This window comes from Archocentrus centrarchus, chromosome 8, assembly GCF_007364275.1.
Source record: "Archocentrus centrarchus isolate MPI-CPG fArcCen1 chromosome 8, fArcCen1, whole genome shotgun sequence".
Lineage (NCBI taxonomy): Eukaryota > Metazoa > Chordata > Actinopteri > Cichliformes > Cichlidae > Archocentrus > Archocentrus centrarchus.
Genome location: NC_044353.1, coordinates 30,089,924 through 30,103,712, shown reverse-complemented (window position 1 = coordinate 30,103,712; position 13,789 = coordinate 30,089,924). Strand labels below are relative to the sequence as shown.

Genomic DNA, 13,789 nt, shown 5'->3' with positions numbered 1-13,789 from the left:
CAAGTGGAGCTCACCAAGGTGCTGTGCACATTAGAGGAAATATTAGAAAAGATGATACAGCCAAAGCACATCCAAAGATAGAGCCAACATATCTGTCATTTTGAGCAGGGAGGTTATGTTGGTTGCTGGTGTGTGTTACTATAAAGTGTAATAGAATATTGTGGTCAAAATATAAAAAATGCAAAAAAATCAACTCGTAATACTGAAATACAAATTTTGACTCCCATGTACTCACAACTTGCAATGTATTTTTATACACTGACCTAAAATGAATGCAGCCTGATATAGTAGTCCTGCATTAAATCATCTTGGCGTGAACTGTTTTAGTAAGGTGGTGATTTACCTTCAGGCTCATTTATGTGATAAAGCTGATGATGCTGTCTGAGCAATACTGAATAGTACAAGAAGGTGTTTGTGTGCAATTTTATGCATGGTGTGCAGGTAATATATTTAACTGTGTAAATGGCTGTTGGAAGCCAGTTTGATTTACAAAGGCAAGCTATGACAACAGAGGTGGATGATAAGAGGGTACCCTTGATTTTTCTTCTTGCAGAATGAAGAGACAGCAAAAGTAAAACAAAAAACTGTTCCAGACTGAGACATGAACAATCAGGATAAGACGGGAGGTACTGATGGAGGTGGAGGCAAGACAAAAGATAAACAAAACCCTGAAAAAGTTGGTGATGAAGATAAGCAGGCTAAAAACAGGCAAAACAAGCTGGATAAGGAGAAGGAGCCGAAGGACAATGCCAGGAGGGAGAACGGACGGCCGTGTCAGTGGAGGAGCGGCTGGGGTATGACAGAGCGTCTGGCCATCAACGTGTCAGGGCTGCGTTACGAGACCCAGCTGCGCACCCTTGCTCAGTTCCCAGACTCCCTGCTGGGTGACCCCCGGCGTCGCATTCGCTACTTTGACCCTCTGCGTAACGAACTCTTCTTGGACAGAAACCGCATCTGCTTCGATGCCATCCTCTACTTCTACCAATCAGGTGGGAGGCTGCGGAGGCCTGCCAACGTCCCCTTGGACATGTTCCTGGAGGAGCTGCGGTTCTACGAACTTGGAGAGGAGATCATCGATCGCTTCAAAGAGGATGAAGGGTTCCCCAAGGAGGAGGAGCGACCTTTACCTGAAAAAAAGTGGCAGCAGAAAATCTGGATGCTGTTTGAGTATCCCGAGTCTTCCAGTGGAGCCCGGATCATCGCTATCATCAGTGTCCTGGTCATCGTGATCTCCATTCTCATCTTCTGCCTGGAGACTCTTCCTGAGTTCAGAAATGAGAAGGAACGGAGGGAGGTGAGGATATTGATGCATACAAAAGCATGCAAAAAGATTCATAGGGCTGCAGATGGAGGATAAGTCAGTGGCAATAACTAGATGAGTGAATGAGTAGGCTGCTGACAGGGTGCTTAAGAGAAAACAGTGTAACACTGCAGGAAAGTGATGAGGTGAACAAATGAGTACAAGAAGTGCTGACAGATGTCACATTACAGCACAAGGTGAAAATGGTGTTATCTCCTGAACCAACACTGAGTGAAAATGGCGACGAAACCAAAGGCTGAAGAAAGAGAGAATGTGAGGGAAAATTTTTGCTGAGATTCCACCGATGGAAAAATATGAGAGAAAGAAGGGAGCAAATGAAGCAGGTTGGAATGTTTACTTATTAGTGGAGGGATACATTACCCCACCAGCTACTCAGGGGTGCCTACCAGAGCCAAGAAGTGCATTTAGATGAAGCAGACGGTTCAAACGTTGCAAGAAGCAAGAGAGAGTGAAAGGACTGAGTGTTAGAGAGGTGAGCATGAAAAGAAGGAAAGGAGATAAGCTTGTCTCAAGTTACCCCTCAGAGATCTAAAGGTGCTATATATAGAGTAAGGAGACCCCAAAGGGTGCATCAACACATAAACCAAAGCCTTTATTAATAAATGCTGTGACTCATAGGCTACACACCGAAAATGACATGGAAAAGCTGGAAGCAGATCAGCCTTTCTGATGACTGCTGCAAAATGAAATTAGCCTCGCATGCACTCCAGCAGCCTGGAGGCAAGATGGATTGTGGAGGTTCAGGTAGCAGACTATGCATGCTCCCAAAACACCACCTTCACTCCGTCACCACTCCGATATACAGATAGATATTCTGATGTATGGAGGACAGGAGCTGCCAAAACAACAAGTGGACTAGGTCTTATTATAGTGCTTTTTTAAATCTACATGAGCACTTTATACAGCACTTTTTAACGTATTGGGAGCAACTCTGGGTTTAGTACCTTGCCCTTGCAATTAGTAGATGACCTGCTCTACCTCCTGAGACAAATAATTGAAATTTCCATGACAATGAGCAATGAAAATATAATAACCAATGGAAGCAGTAAGGGTGTACTGCATACAGTCCTGTGAAAAAAATTTTTTTCAAACTATTTTTCACATTACTATATTATTTTCAACTAGATTAGCTAAGTTAGGATAGGATCAAAATTGACCTCATGATACCCTTTAAAAGACAGCCCCCTCATTTGCATATGCAAGAAGAAATTTATAAAGAAATGTAAAAAGAAAAATCAGAAATAAAAAAGACTCCAAAAAATAACATATATAAAAAGTCAAGGTCAAGATCATATTTATTTATATAGCACATTTAAAACAGTGGCATTGACCAAAGTGCTGCACACAAAAAAAAAATAGCCACAAGAGCTGCACCAGAATCCATAAAAAAATTAACACAAAACACAACATTAAAAGACAATAAATAAGATAAGGTAGAATAAAATTAAATTAAAAACACACCTTAAAATGCAATCACCTAAAAGGATGTTACATTGCAGCCACATGCCAAGGAGAACAAATGTGTTTTTAATAAAGATTTAAATGTGTGTACCGTCTGAGCAGTGAAGATATGGAGAGGGAGATTATTCCATAGTATCAGCACTGCTTCTGCTGCAAAAGCTCGATCTGTTTCATTCTAGTTTTAGGCGTCCATAAGAAAACTGCTTAGATGACCTGAGAGCGCTTACAGGCGTATGGATGTAAAGCAGCTCCAGTCTGTTTAAAACTTTAGTAAGCAATAAAATCTTAAAATCACTTCTGTTTGAGGCGACTGTTTGTTGTGATTTGGCGCTATATAAATAAAATTGAATTGAATTGAATTGAACTTCTAAAATGGACAGAAAGCCAATGAAGGGACCAAAGGACCAGGATAACATCTCTGTGCTTTCTCACACCAGTTGAGAGATGAGCTGCTCCATTCTGGACTAACTGCAGATGGCGCACAGATGATTGCTCTATGCCAAAGTACAGGGAATTACAGTAGTCCAGGCAGGAAGTGTTAAAAGCATGAATGACTTTTTCCAGGTCTTTTTGTGGGAGACAGGCCTTTACCTTAGAAATGACTACAAATGGGAAAAAAAAATTAAGTGGGAGAGGAAATTAATGCAGAGGCTATTTAAAACAAAAATATATTATTATTTTTGCTGCATACATTATCTTGTGAAATCTATTTCTTGACTCATTTTTGATTTTGGCACATTTGGTCTTCCATAACAATGTGATCAGAGCCTGTAACACTTCTGGATACAACACAAGCCTACATAAACATACACGCACAGCCGTCTCCAAGTTATCAGTCACTCACCAGATGGAAAATTTGACAAAAATATTTTGACCCATGCACGTTATTGGTTTTATGTGACATTTCAGTCTTGAACTAAGAGCTATTTCAGGGGTAATATCCAGTTAACTCTGCACTCTCTGTGAACAGATTTGATCAAACATTTTTTTTTTTTACCAGACACCAAACAAGGTGGGTGAACTCACCCATTAATATGAGCAGAATTTGGTTGGTAAATGTCACAGGCAGTTCAGAGTATGACAGATGTTATAAAGCAACAAAACATGAGGACACAAGGCCGTGATAAAGATATGCTGTTTCCAGTTTATTAGGTCAACCTGGCTGAAGTTAATGTAATCTAAGACAAGCAGGCTGCAGTAAATCCTTCCTTCATGAAGGTTACGGCGTTCGGTTTGGGTTGAAAAGGGATTTGGGAGATGCTGGATGAGCTGAATCGTCAGTTTGGGGGAAACCAAACATCTATCAGAATACAGTTCAAAACCACCACAGCTGAATCAAAACCAACCCTGAACATTCTGACCTTGATGGAAGCCGGATTCACTGCAGGCCTGTTGCACTAGACTGCAACATTTTCAGTCAGGTGTACTTAATTATCAGGAAACAGGAAATAGTGTGTATGCTGCAAGGCCATTAAATGCTTACCGTAACTTCATCTAACTTATTAAATAACACTAATACCCAGTTATTTCAAACCTGCACTTGTTCCCTGAAAAAGCAGGGTTAAATGACATGATGGATACCTGTAACACAATCTTGAGTCACATGAACTTGATGTTTTTTGTGTTTAAATATAGAGGAACTGGTTTACATAAAAGTCTGTGAGAGGGGGGAAAAGCATTAAAGCTCGGAGAGTGAAAACTGAGAGGAGAGAGAAGTTAGCACTGTATCACAGATCTCACAGGATCCTGATGACAGATGTCATACTTCAAATGTGCTGAGGGCAAATTTTGATAATAATCACTTCTTCTCGCTTTCCTCCTCCTGTTTACTCTGTTTACATTCATGTAAACATCATCTCCATGGAGCTGTTAAGTACTGCCCCACTTTTCCTCTCTGTTCTCCTATTTCTTTTACCAGTGAAAATAAGGTGATTCTGTTGGGAAGAGCAGGTTATATGTATGCTTTTTAGAATCTAATCTTTCACTTTAACCACTTCTATTTCATTATTTCTCTTGTAGCAATACACCATCGCTCCTCACCCCACCATCCCAAATGAAACCATCTTGATCCCACCTGGATTCACTCCCTTCCAGGACCCATTCTTCATAGTAGAGACAATCTGCATCATCTGGTTCTCATTTGAACTCATCATGCGCTTCATTAGTGCTCCCAGCAAGATGCACTTTTTCAAAGACATCATGAACATCATCGACTTCTTCGCCATCTTGCCTTATTTTGTAACTGTGGGCACAGAGCTAGCAAAAGACAAAGGGACGCAGCCCTCCGTGTCTCTGGCTCTCATCAGAGTGATCAGGCTGGTGAGAGTCTTCAGGATATTCAAGCTCTCTCGTCACTCCAAGGGCCTCCAGATCCTGGGCCAGACGCTGAAGGCCAGCCTGAGGGAGCTCGCCCTGCTCATCTTCTTCCTCTTCATTGGTGTCATACTCTTTTCTAGTGCTGTCTATTTCACTGAAGTTGATGGTACTGGAACAAACTTCAAAAGCATACCTGAGTCCTTCTGGTGGGCAGTCGTGACCATGACTACAGTCGGGTATGGGGACATGTTTCCGGAGACGGTTGCAGGAAAGCTAGTGGGCTCCATGTGTGCTATTGCCGGAGTGCTCACCATCTCTTTGCCTGTGCCTGTCATTGTGTCCAACTTCAGCTACTTCTACCACAGAGAGATGGAGTGTGAGGACACCAGGGTGTACCACCATATCTCCACGTCACTCTGGGAAAAGGATGGGGAGGCTGATGAAGATGAGGAGGATGAGGATGGAATGGATGAGGGGCCCGATTATATGGGAGATTACACACTCCTGTATGGGCAGGACCGGGCTATTTGCACTCCACTTAATGGGACTCTTCTGGCTGAAATTTGTGCAGGAAAAGCAGCTGGGGATCAGAAAGAGATGAAATTATTTTTTAAGGAACCTAGGGTCACTCAGGTCTGAGTGTTTGCAGATTTAAACTCGCCACACATTAAGAATAGTGAGCCAAGCTACAAAAAGATGCTGTTGAAAGGACATACAGAAGGAAACATGAATACCAAGGAGTGCACTAGCATGTGAATATGGTTTAATATGTGAAGCTTTTGCATGGTTATACTTGAGTTATAGATGCACCAGAAGTAACTGTTTTTCTCAGTAAATAAGCAGAAAAAAAGCAAAATGTTTCCAGATCCCTCAAAGCATCTTCCAATTCAATTCAATTCAATTCAATTTTATTTATATAGCGCCAAATCACAACAAACAGTCGCCTCAAGGCGCTTTGTATTGCGGGTAAAGACCCTACAATAATACAGAGAAAACCCAACAGTCAAAACGACCCCCTATGAGCAAGCATTTGGCAACAGTGGGAAGGAAAAACTCCCTTTTAACAGGAAGAAACCTCCAGCAGAACCAGGCTCGGGGGGGGCAGTCATCTGCCGCGACCGGTTGGGCTGAGGGGAGAGAGAGACATGCTGTGGAAGAGAGCCAGAGATTAATATCAATTAATGATTAAATGCAGAGTGGAGTATAAACAAAGTAAATAAGGTGAATGAGAAACAGTGCATTATGTGAACCCCCCAGCAGACTAGGCCTATAGCAGCATAACTAAGGGATGGTTCAGGGTCACCTGATCCAGCCCTAACTATAAGCTTTATCATAAAGGAAAGTTTTAAGCCTAATCTTAAAAATAGAGAGGGTGTCTGTCTCCCGAATCCAAGCTGGAAGCTGGTTCCACAGAAGAGGCGCCTGAAAGCTGAAGGCTCTGCCTCCCATTCTACTCTTAAGTATCCTAGGAACCACAAGTAAGCCAGCAGTCTGAGAGCGAAGTGCTCTGTTGGGGTGATATGGTACTATGAGGTCTTTGAGATAAGATGGGGCCTGATTATTCAAGACCTTGTATGTGAGGAGAAGAATTTTAAATTCTATTCTAGATTTAACAGGGAGCCAATGAAGAGAAGCCAATATGGGAGAAATCTGCTCTCTCTTTCTAGTCCCTGTCAGTACTCTAGCTGCAGCATTTTGAATCAGCTGAAGGCTTTTCAGGGAGCTTTTAGGACAGCCTGATAATAACGAATTACGTACAATAGTCCACCCTAGAAGTAATAAATGCATGAATTAGCTTTTCAGCATCACTCTGAGAAAGGATGTTTCTAATTTTAGAAATATTGCGCAAATGCAAAAAAGTGGTCCTACATATTTGTTTAATATGTGCATTGAAGGACATATCCTGGTCAAAAATGACTCCAAGATTTCTCACAGTGTTACTGGAGGCCAAAGTAATGCCATCCAGAGTAAGTATCTGGTTAGACACCATGTTTCTAAGATTTGTGGGGCCGAGAACAAGAATTTCAGTTTGATCTGAATTTAGAAGCAGGAAATTAGAGGTCATCCAGGCCTTAATATCTTTAAGACATTCCTGCAGTTTAACTAATTGATGTGTGTCATCTGGCTTCATTGATGGGTAAAGCTGAGTATCATCTGCATAACAATGAAAATTGATGCAATGCTTTCTAATAATACTGCCTAAGGGAAGCATGTATAATGTAAGTAGAATTGGTCCTGGCACAGAACCCTGTGGAACTCCATAATTAACCTTAGTGTGTGAAGAAGACTCCCCATTTACATGAACAAATTGGAGTCTGTGAGATAAATATGATTCAAACCACTGCAGTGCAGTACCTTTAATACCTATAGCAAGCTCTAATCTCTGTAATAAAATGTTATGGTCAACAGTATCAAAAGCTGCACTGAGGTCCAAACAGGACAAGAACAGAGATGAGTCCACTGTCAGAGGCTCTAAGAAGATCATTTGTAACCTTCACTAATGCTGTTTCTGTACTGTGATGAATTCTGAAACCTGACTGAAACTCTTCAAATAAACCGTTCCTCTGCAGATGATCAGTTAGCTGTTTTACAACTACTCTTTCAAGAATCTTTGAGAGAAAAGGAAGGTTGGAGATTGGCCTATAATTAGCTAAGACAGCTGGGTCAGTGATGACTTTTTAAGTAGAGGTTTAATTACAGCCACCTTGAAGGTCTATGGTACATAGCCAACTAGTAAAGACTGATTGATCATTTTTAAGATTGAAGCATCAATAATTGGAAAGACTTCTTTGAACAGTCTAGTAGGAATGGGATCTAACAAACATGTTGCTGGTTTGGAGGAAGTAACTATTGAAGTTAACTCGGAAAGATCAACTGGAGCAAAAGAGTCTAAACAAATACCAGCAGTGCTGAAAGCAGCTGAACATGAAGATAAATCTTTGAGATGGTTATGAATAATTTTTTCTCTAATGTATAAAATTTTATTTGTAAAGAAATCCATGAAGTCACTACTAGTTAAAGTGAAAGGAATACTCGGCTCTACAGAGCTCTGACTCTTTGTCAGCCTGGCTACAGTGCTGAAAACAAACCTGGGGTTGTTCTTATTTTCTTCAATTAATGATGAATAGTAAGATGTCCTAGCTTTACGGAGGGCTTTTTTATAGAGCAACAAACTCTTTTTCCAGGCTAAATGAGCATCTTCTAATTTAGTGAGACGCCATTCCCTCTCCAGCTTTCGGGTTATCTGCTTTAAGCTGTGCGTTTGTGAATTATACCACGGAGTCAGGCACTTCTGATTTGAAGCTTTCCTTTTCAGAGGAGCCACAGTATCCAAAGTTATACGCAGTGAGGATGTAAAACTATTGATGAGATAATCGACCTCACTGGGAGCAGAGTTTAGGTAGCTGCTCTGCACTGTGTTGGCACATGGCACTGAAGAGCATAACAATGAAGGAATTAGATCCTTAAACTTAGTTACAGCACTTTCAGAAAGACTTCTACTGTAATAAAACTTATTCCCCACTGCTGTGTAATCCATTAAAGTAAATGTAAATGTTACTAAGAAATGATCAGACAGGAGGGGGCTTTCAGGGAATACTGTTAAGTCTTCAGTTTCTATGCCATATGTTAGGACAAGATCCAGAGTATGATTAAAGTGGTGGGTGGGCTCCTTTACATTTTGAGAGAAGCCAATTGAATCTAACAATAGATTAAATGCAGTGTTGAGGCTGTCATTCTCAGCATCTACATGGATGTTAAAATCACCCACTATAATTATTTTATCTGAACTGAGCACTAAATCAGATAAAAAGTCTGAGAAATCAGACAGAAACTCTGAGTAAGGACCAGGTGGACGATAGATAATAACAAATAAAACATGTTTTTGATTTTCCCAATTAGGATGGACAAGACTAAGAGTCAGGCTTTCAAAAGAATTAAAACTTTGTCTGGGTCTTTGATTAATTAATAAGCTGGAATTGAAGATTGCAGCTAATCCTCCTCCTTGACCTGTGCTTCGAGCATTCTGACAGTTACTGTGACTCGGGGGTGTTGATTCATTTAAACTAACATATTCATCCTGCTGTAACCAGGTTTCTGTAAGGCAGAATAAATCAATACGTTGATCAATTATTAAGTCATTTTCTAGCAGGGCCTTGGGGGCAGGGACCTAATGTTTAATAATCCGCATTTAATTGTTTTATTTTTTATTGCAGTTGAGGAAGCTATATTATTTATTGTTTTTGAATTTTTATGCTTAAATAGGTTTCTACTGATTTTAGGTTTATTTTTTGGTGGTCTGGGAGCAGGCACCGTCTATGCGGATGGGGTTTTGGGGGGACAGCAGGTGGAGAGAAGCAGCAGAGAGGCGTGTAAGACTGCAACTCTGCTTCCTGGTCTCAGCATCCTGATTTAAAATATCAGGATTTGACCCAAAGTGCTTTCCAGTTAAAGTGTATGCTGACATATGTATATTGTGCCAATAGTCAAAAACAATATGGAAAAATTACCGGGACACACCTGTTAATCTTTAAATTTAGATGTCTTCGGTCCTGTTGCCACAGGTGAATAGAATCAAACACCTAGCCATGCAGTCTGTTTTTACAAACATTTGTGAAAGATGTTTGAGGCCACTGTTTGCAGATGATGCGGTCCTGTTGGCTTCATCAGGTGTGGCCTCCAGCTCGCAGTTGAAGGGTTCGCAGCTGAGTGTGAAGCGGCTGGCATGAGTATTAGCATCTCTAAGTCTGAGGCCATGGTCCTCAGCCAGAAAAGGTGGAGTACCCACTCGGGCTCCTTAAACAGCCTTGCATTAGTGGGGAGTGGGGTTCCACATGAAATTCTAGTACTGCAGCTCAGTCTTTTCCTCTCCAGTTCTTGAGCGCTTTCATCAGGCTGGCCACCTCCTAATGGCAAAGTGGACTTTCCCTCCTAAGGCTCCCTTTGCAGGCAGGCTCTCCTTAGCAGTTCTCAGTCCAGTTCTTTGTTAAAACACTGGAAATACACTTTGATTAAAATGAATCCTCCTCCCAATTAAACTAGACTTCTTTAAAAAATTAAAATCAACCAGGCCAGGCAAAAGATTAGTTTCCTTTAAAAAGTTGTTTTCCTCAGAGGTCTCTAATCCAGATACATTTTGACCAGCTGCTCCTGTGCTCTACAGCCCCCTTACTTCCTGTCTCCCCCACACACAGCATTCCTCCTTTCTTTCCCCTTTATAGAGGAGGGCCCCAAACCCACACCAATCACTTACTTCTAGTACTCAACTCCAAATACCTGGCAGCTGGACTAGCCCTCCACTCCCACATGGGTGTGGCCTATATCACATAAAAAAACAAAAGCATGCAAAACTTAACATAAAATAATCCTAACCCCATGCTTCGTAGGAGATCCTCTGTTATTTTCACTTTGCCACAATAGGCTGAGGAGTGCAGCCATTTGGGAGGGGCTCAGAGTAGAGTCGCTGCTCCTCCACATTAAAAGGAGCCAGTTGAGGTGATTCAGTCATCTGACTAGGATGCCTCCTGGGTGCCTTTGGTTGAGGTGTTCCAGGCATGTCCTACCAGGAGTAGGCCCCAGGGTAGACCCAGGACATGCTGGAGAGATTATATCTCTTGGCTGGTCTGAGAATGCCTTGGGGTTCCCCCGGATGAGCTGGAGGAGGTGGCTAGGGAGAGCGAGATCTGGGCTTCCCTGCTTAGATTGCAGCACAACCCAACCCCTGATAAATGGAGAAAATGGATGGATGGATGTGAAAGAAGAACTCACTGAATTCAAGCGGGGTACTGGCATCAACATCAGCAAAAAACTGTGTTTCGGGAGCTTCTTCATGGCATGGAATTCCATGGCCAAGCAACTCCTGTAGGTATAATATGCAGGTGGCCCAGTGCTGTTATTCATATAGTTTATATACATATGTTACATACTAAACATGACCTAATTCTCAAGTAATCTCTGTGAGTAAAAAGGCTTCATACTGCTCCACATGCTCAGTTTCAGACATATTTTTTCAATTTCTTGCTCCATGTGATGTCAGAGAGAGTGGACAATCACAATATGGTCCAGAATAGATAGATATCCATCCATCCATCCATCCATCCATCCATCCATCCATCCATCTTCTTATAGGGATGTAAAATGAGCTTGCTTTTAAATAAAACCTTCACTTGAATCAAAAAACAAATTTTTTTTGGTTGTACATATTTCTGCTTACGTTTATATTATTTTAACCTTTTCTCACATTCAGTGGACTGAAGTAACATGTAGCTTACACTACAACTTAATTATACTTAATGTATGAGCACAGTTCCATTTGCCAGAACATGGACTATTTGCAGTGGACAAATCCTAAAATAGAATTTTATTATCATGTGACATAGTGCCATAGTGATATCAATTTCAGTCGCACAACTTGGAAAGCACATTCTTTGAGATGCAGATGATTTAATATGATTTATTCCAGCTTGACAGAAGATCATCAAAATACTATTTTACACAATATGTACAGAAAACTAATAAATGTGTTAAATAGGCTGTGAGATTTTATACGTCTCTGTGTCCTTTTAATAGAGGAATGAATTTCACATCAAAAGCATAAATGATTAGAGTCACAAAAAGACACAAAAATAGACATGCTGTACATCATGTAGTTGCTGTAATGACTGTGTGCTGCCTGCTGGATGTCCATTTGCTGCAGATTTGTCTGAGCAAATCAGATATCCCAAGAAGGGTTTCTATTCTATTCCTTGTCTATTTTTCACACTATTCTTTTAACACAAGCTTTGAATCATAATAAAAGTAATAAAATTGTTCATTTCAATTTTATTTATATAGCACCAAATCAAAACAATAGTTGCTTCAAGACACTTTATATTGTAAGGTAAAGACCCCACAATAATACAGAAAAAAACAGATGACCCCCTATGAGCAAGCACAAGAAGGAAAAACTCCCTTTTAACAGGAAGAAACCTCCTGCAGAACCAGGCTCAGGGAGGGGCAGCCATCTGCTGTAACTGGTTGGTGGTGAGAGGAGGGAGACGGGACAAAACACACCAGAGCTAGGGATTAATAATAATAGAAAATAATTAATAGAAAGTTATAGTAATTTTTTTTTAAATAATAGACTTTGATTTCATTGTAATTTCCCACTTCAAATCAATGCATTTTAATGGTTTGCAGTGAATCATAGTTAACACGCCTATACCAAGATTCACAGATATCTTGAAGTACATGTGGTTTCACACAGAGTAACCAGAGTAATATTATCTCCCTAGTACTGACCTCTGTGTGGATGAACTTTCATAGGCAGGTGCAGTTTCAGGAAATGCATCCTCCCAAAACCACCCAAGTATGGCATGAAGCTCTGGTGGAACTGTGGTGCTCAATCTTCTTTTAGCATAAAAATATTTGAAACTCATAAATACATTAGAGCATTTGAGACAGATAATAAATAGATGAAGCAAATATAATAGGTACAAAGCACAAATAGAGCCATTTAAATAGGTATCCCTGTATCAAATTAAAGAGGTCAATAAGTAAGGTTTCAGTTGCTAAAATACCTTGGTTTTATCAGTGTAGCATTATGAAAGGAATCTTGTGCGAATAGGTCAACTCACACAGAATGGCAGAAACTCAGCTGAGAAGAATAGAAAACAGTTGACACAAGCTTGTGCATGTAAGGCTTCATCAAATCTGAAAACCTTTGTGATAACAGGCCGCATTTCTACAAAGTAACAAACAAACAAAAGCCATGCATGTGAATTATGCATTCTCTGAAGACTCTGCGTATATGCGGCAGGTCTTAAAAGAGAGACAAGGTATATGAACTACGTAAGGTCTTTCTTCAAAAATTAGTAAAGGGGAGCTCTGTAGATTCATGCTGTCTCCAGATGCCAAGTCATTACAGGAAGGCACCAGGAAGTGACCTCAGAGATATTTTTGGTATATCCTATTATGGCATCTGCTGGTGTAATAATATAAAATTTTAGAGATTTCAGCCTTTCTTCAGCAGATGTTCAACACTCTGAAGCCAACTGACTGACGTAAAAACTGAGTATTCGGACATATTTAAAAATCAAGCTCAAATATCAATATTTTAATTTTGCAATGAAGTCAAGCTGAATGCAGCAAACAAACATTAATCAAGTCTAGTGATTATGATTTTTGTTTTAATGATTTTAAAAATGGTGCAATTCAATACCTTACTGCAGTGTTAATGTGAACACGTGGGCACAGTGTTATCTGTTTTTATTCTGAGGGCAGACGATGTTTTTCTTTACTCAGTAAAGGTCATATTTTATCACTCACGCATTTCTGAATCCCGTCAGCGTGACTCTCTGTGCAGCGACTGTGGGAAAATGTGATGATGATGAGTGCTCAAGTCTAAACACGTTTTCACAATCATCACGAGGCATGTGTAGCTTTTTTTTTTTTTTTTCATGGAGTGTGACTCAAGTCCTTTTACTTTTTTTCTGGTCAAATACGTTGTGAAATCTCAGAAATGTTCTGAATCAGAGCTGGTGGGTGATGTGGAGCTCCACTACACGAATGCATGTGATGAGCGATCCCGCCTCTAGGTGTCAGACTGAGGTTTAACACAGCAGCACTGTACAGACCTCTCACTCCGTCTTCTTGTAAGTTTGATTTACAGCAGGACATAAAAGACTTCAGAGTAACATGTTCCAGTTTAAAATA

General features: G+C 40.5%; 1 protein-coding gene across 1 annotated transcript; it reads left to right on the top strand.

Annotated features, from left to right (window-relative positions):
* Nucleotides 1–601: 601 nt before the first annotated feature.
* kcna7 (potassium voltage-gated channel, shaker-related subfamily, member 7) lies at nucleotides 602–5,754 on the top strand. The gene is made up of 2 exons (XM_030735762.1): nucleotides 602–1,294; nucleotides 4,802–5,754. The coding sequence occupies exons 1-2, from the start codon at nucleotides 602–604 to the stop codon at nucleotides 5,735–5,737; spliced, it is 1,629 nt and encodes a 542-aa protein (XP_030591622.1). The 3' UTR covers nucleotides 5,738–5,754.
* The last annotated feature ends 8,035 nt before the right edge of the window (nucleotides 5,755–13,789 follow it).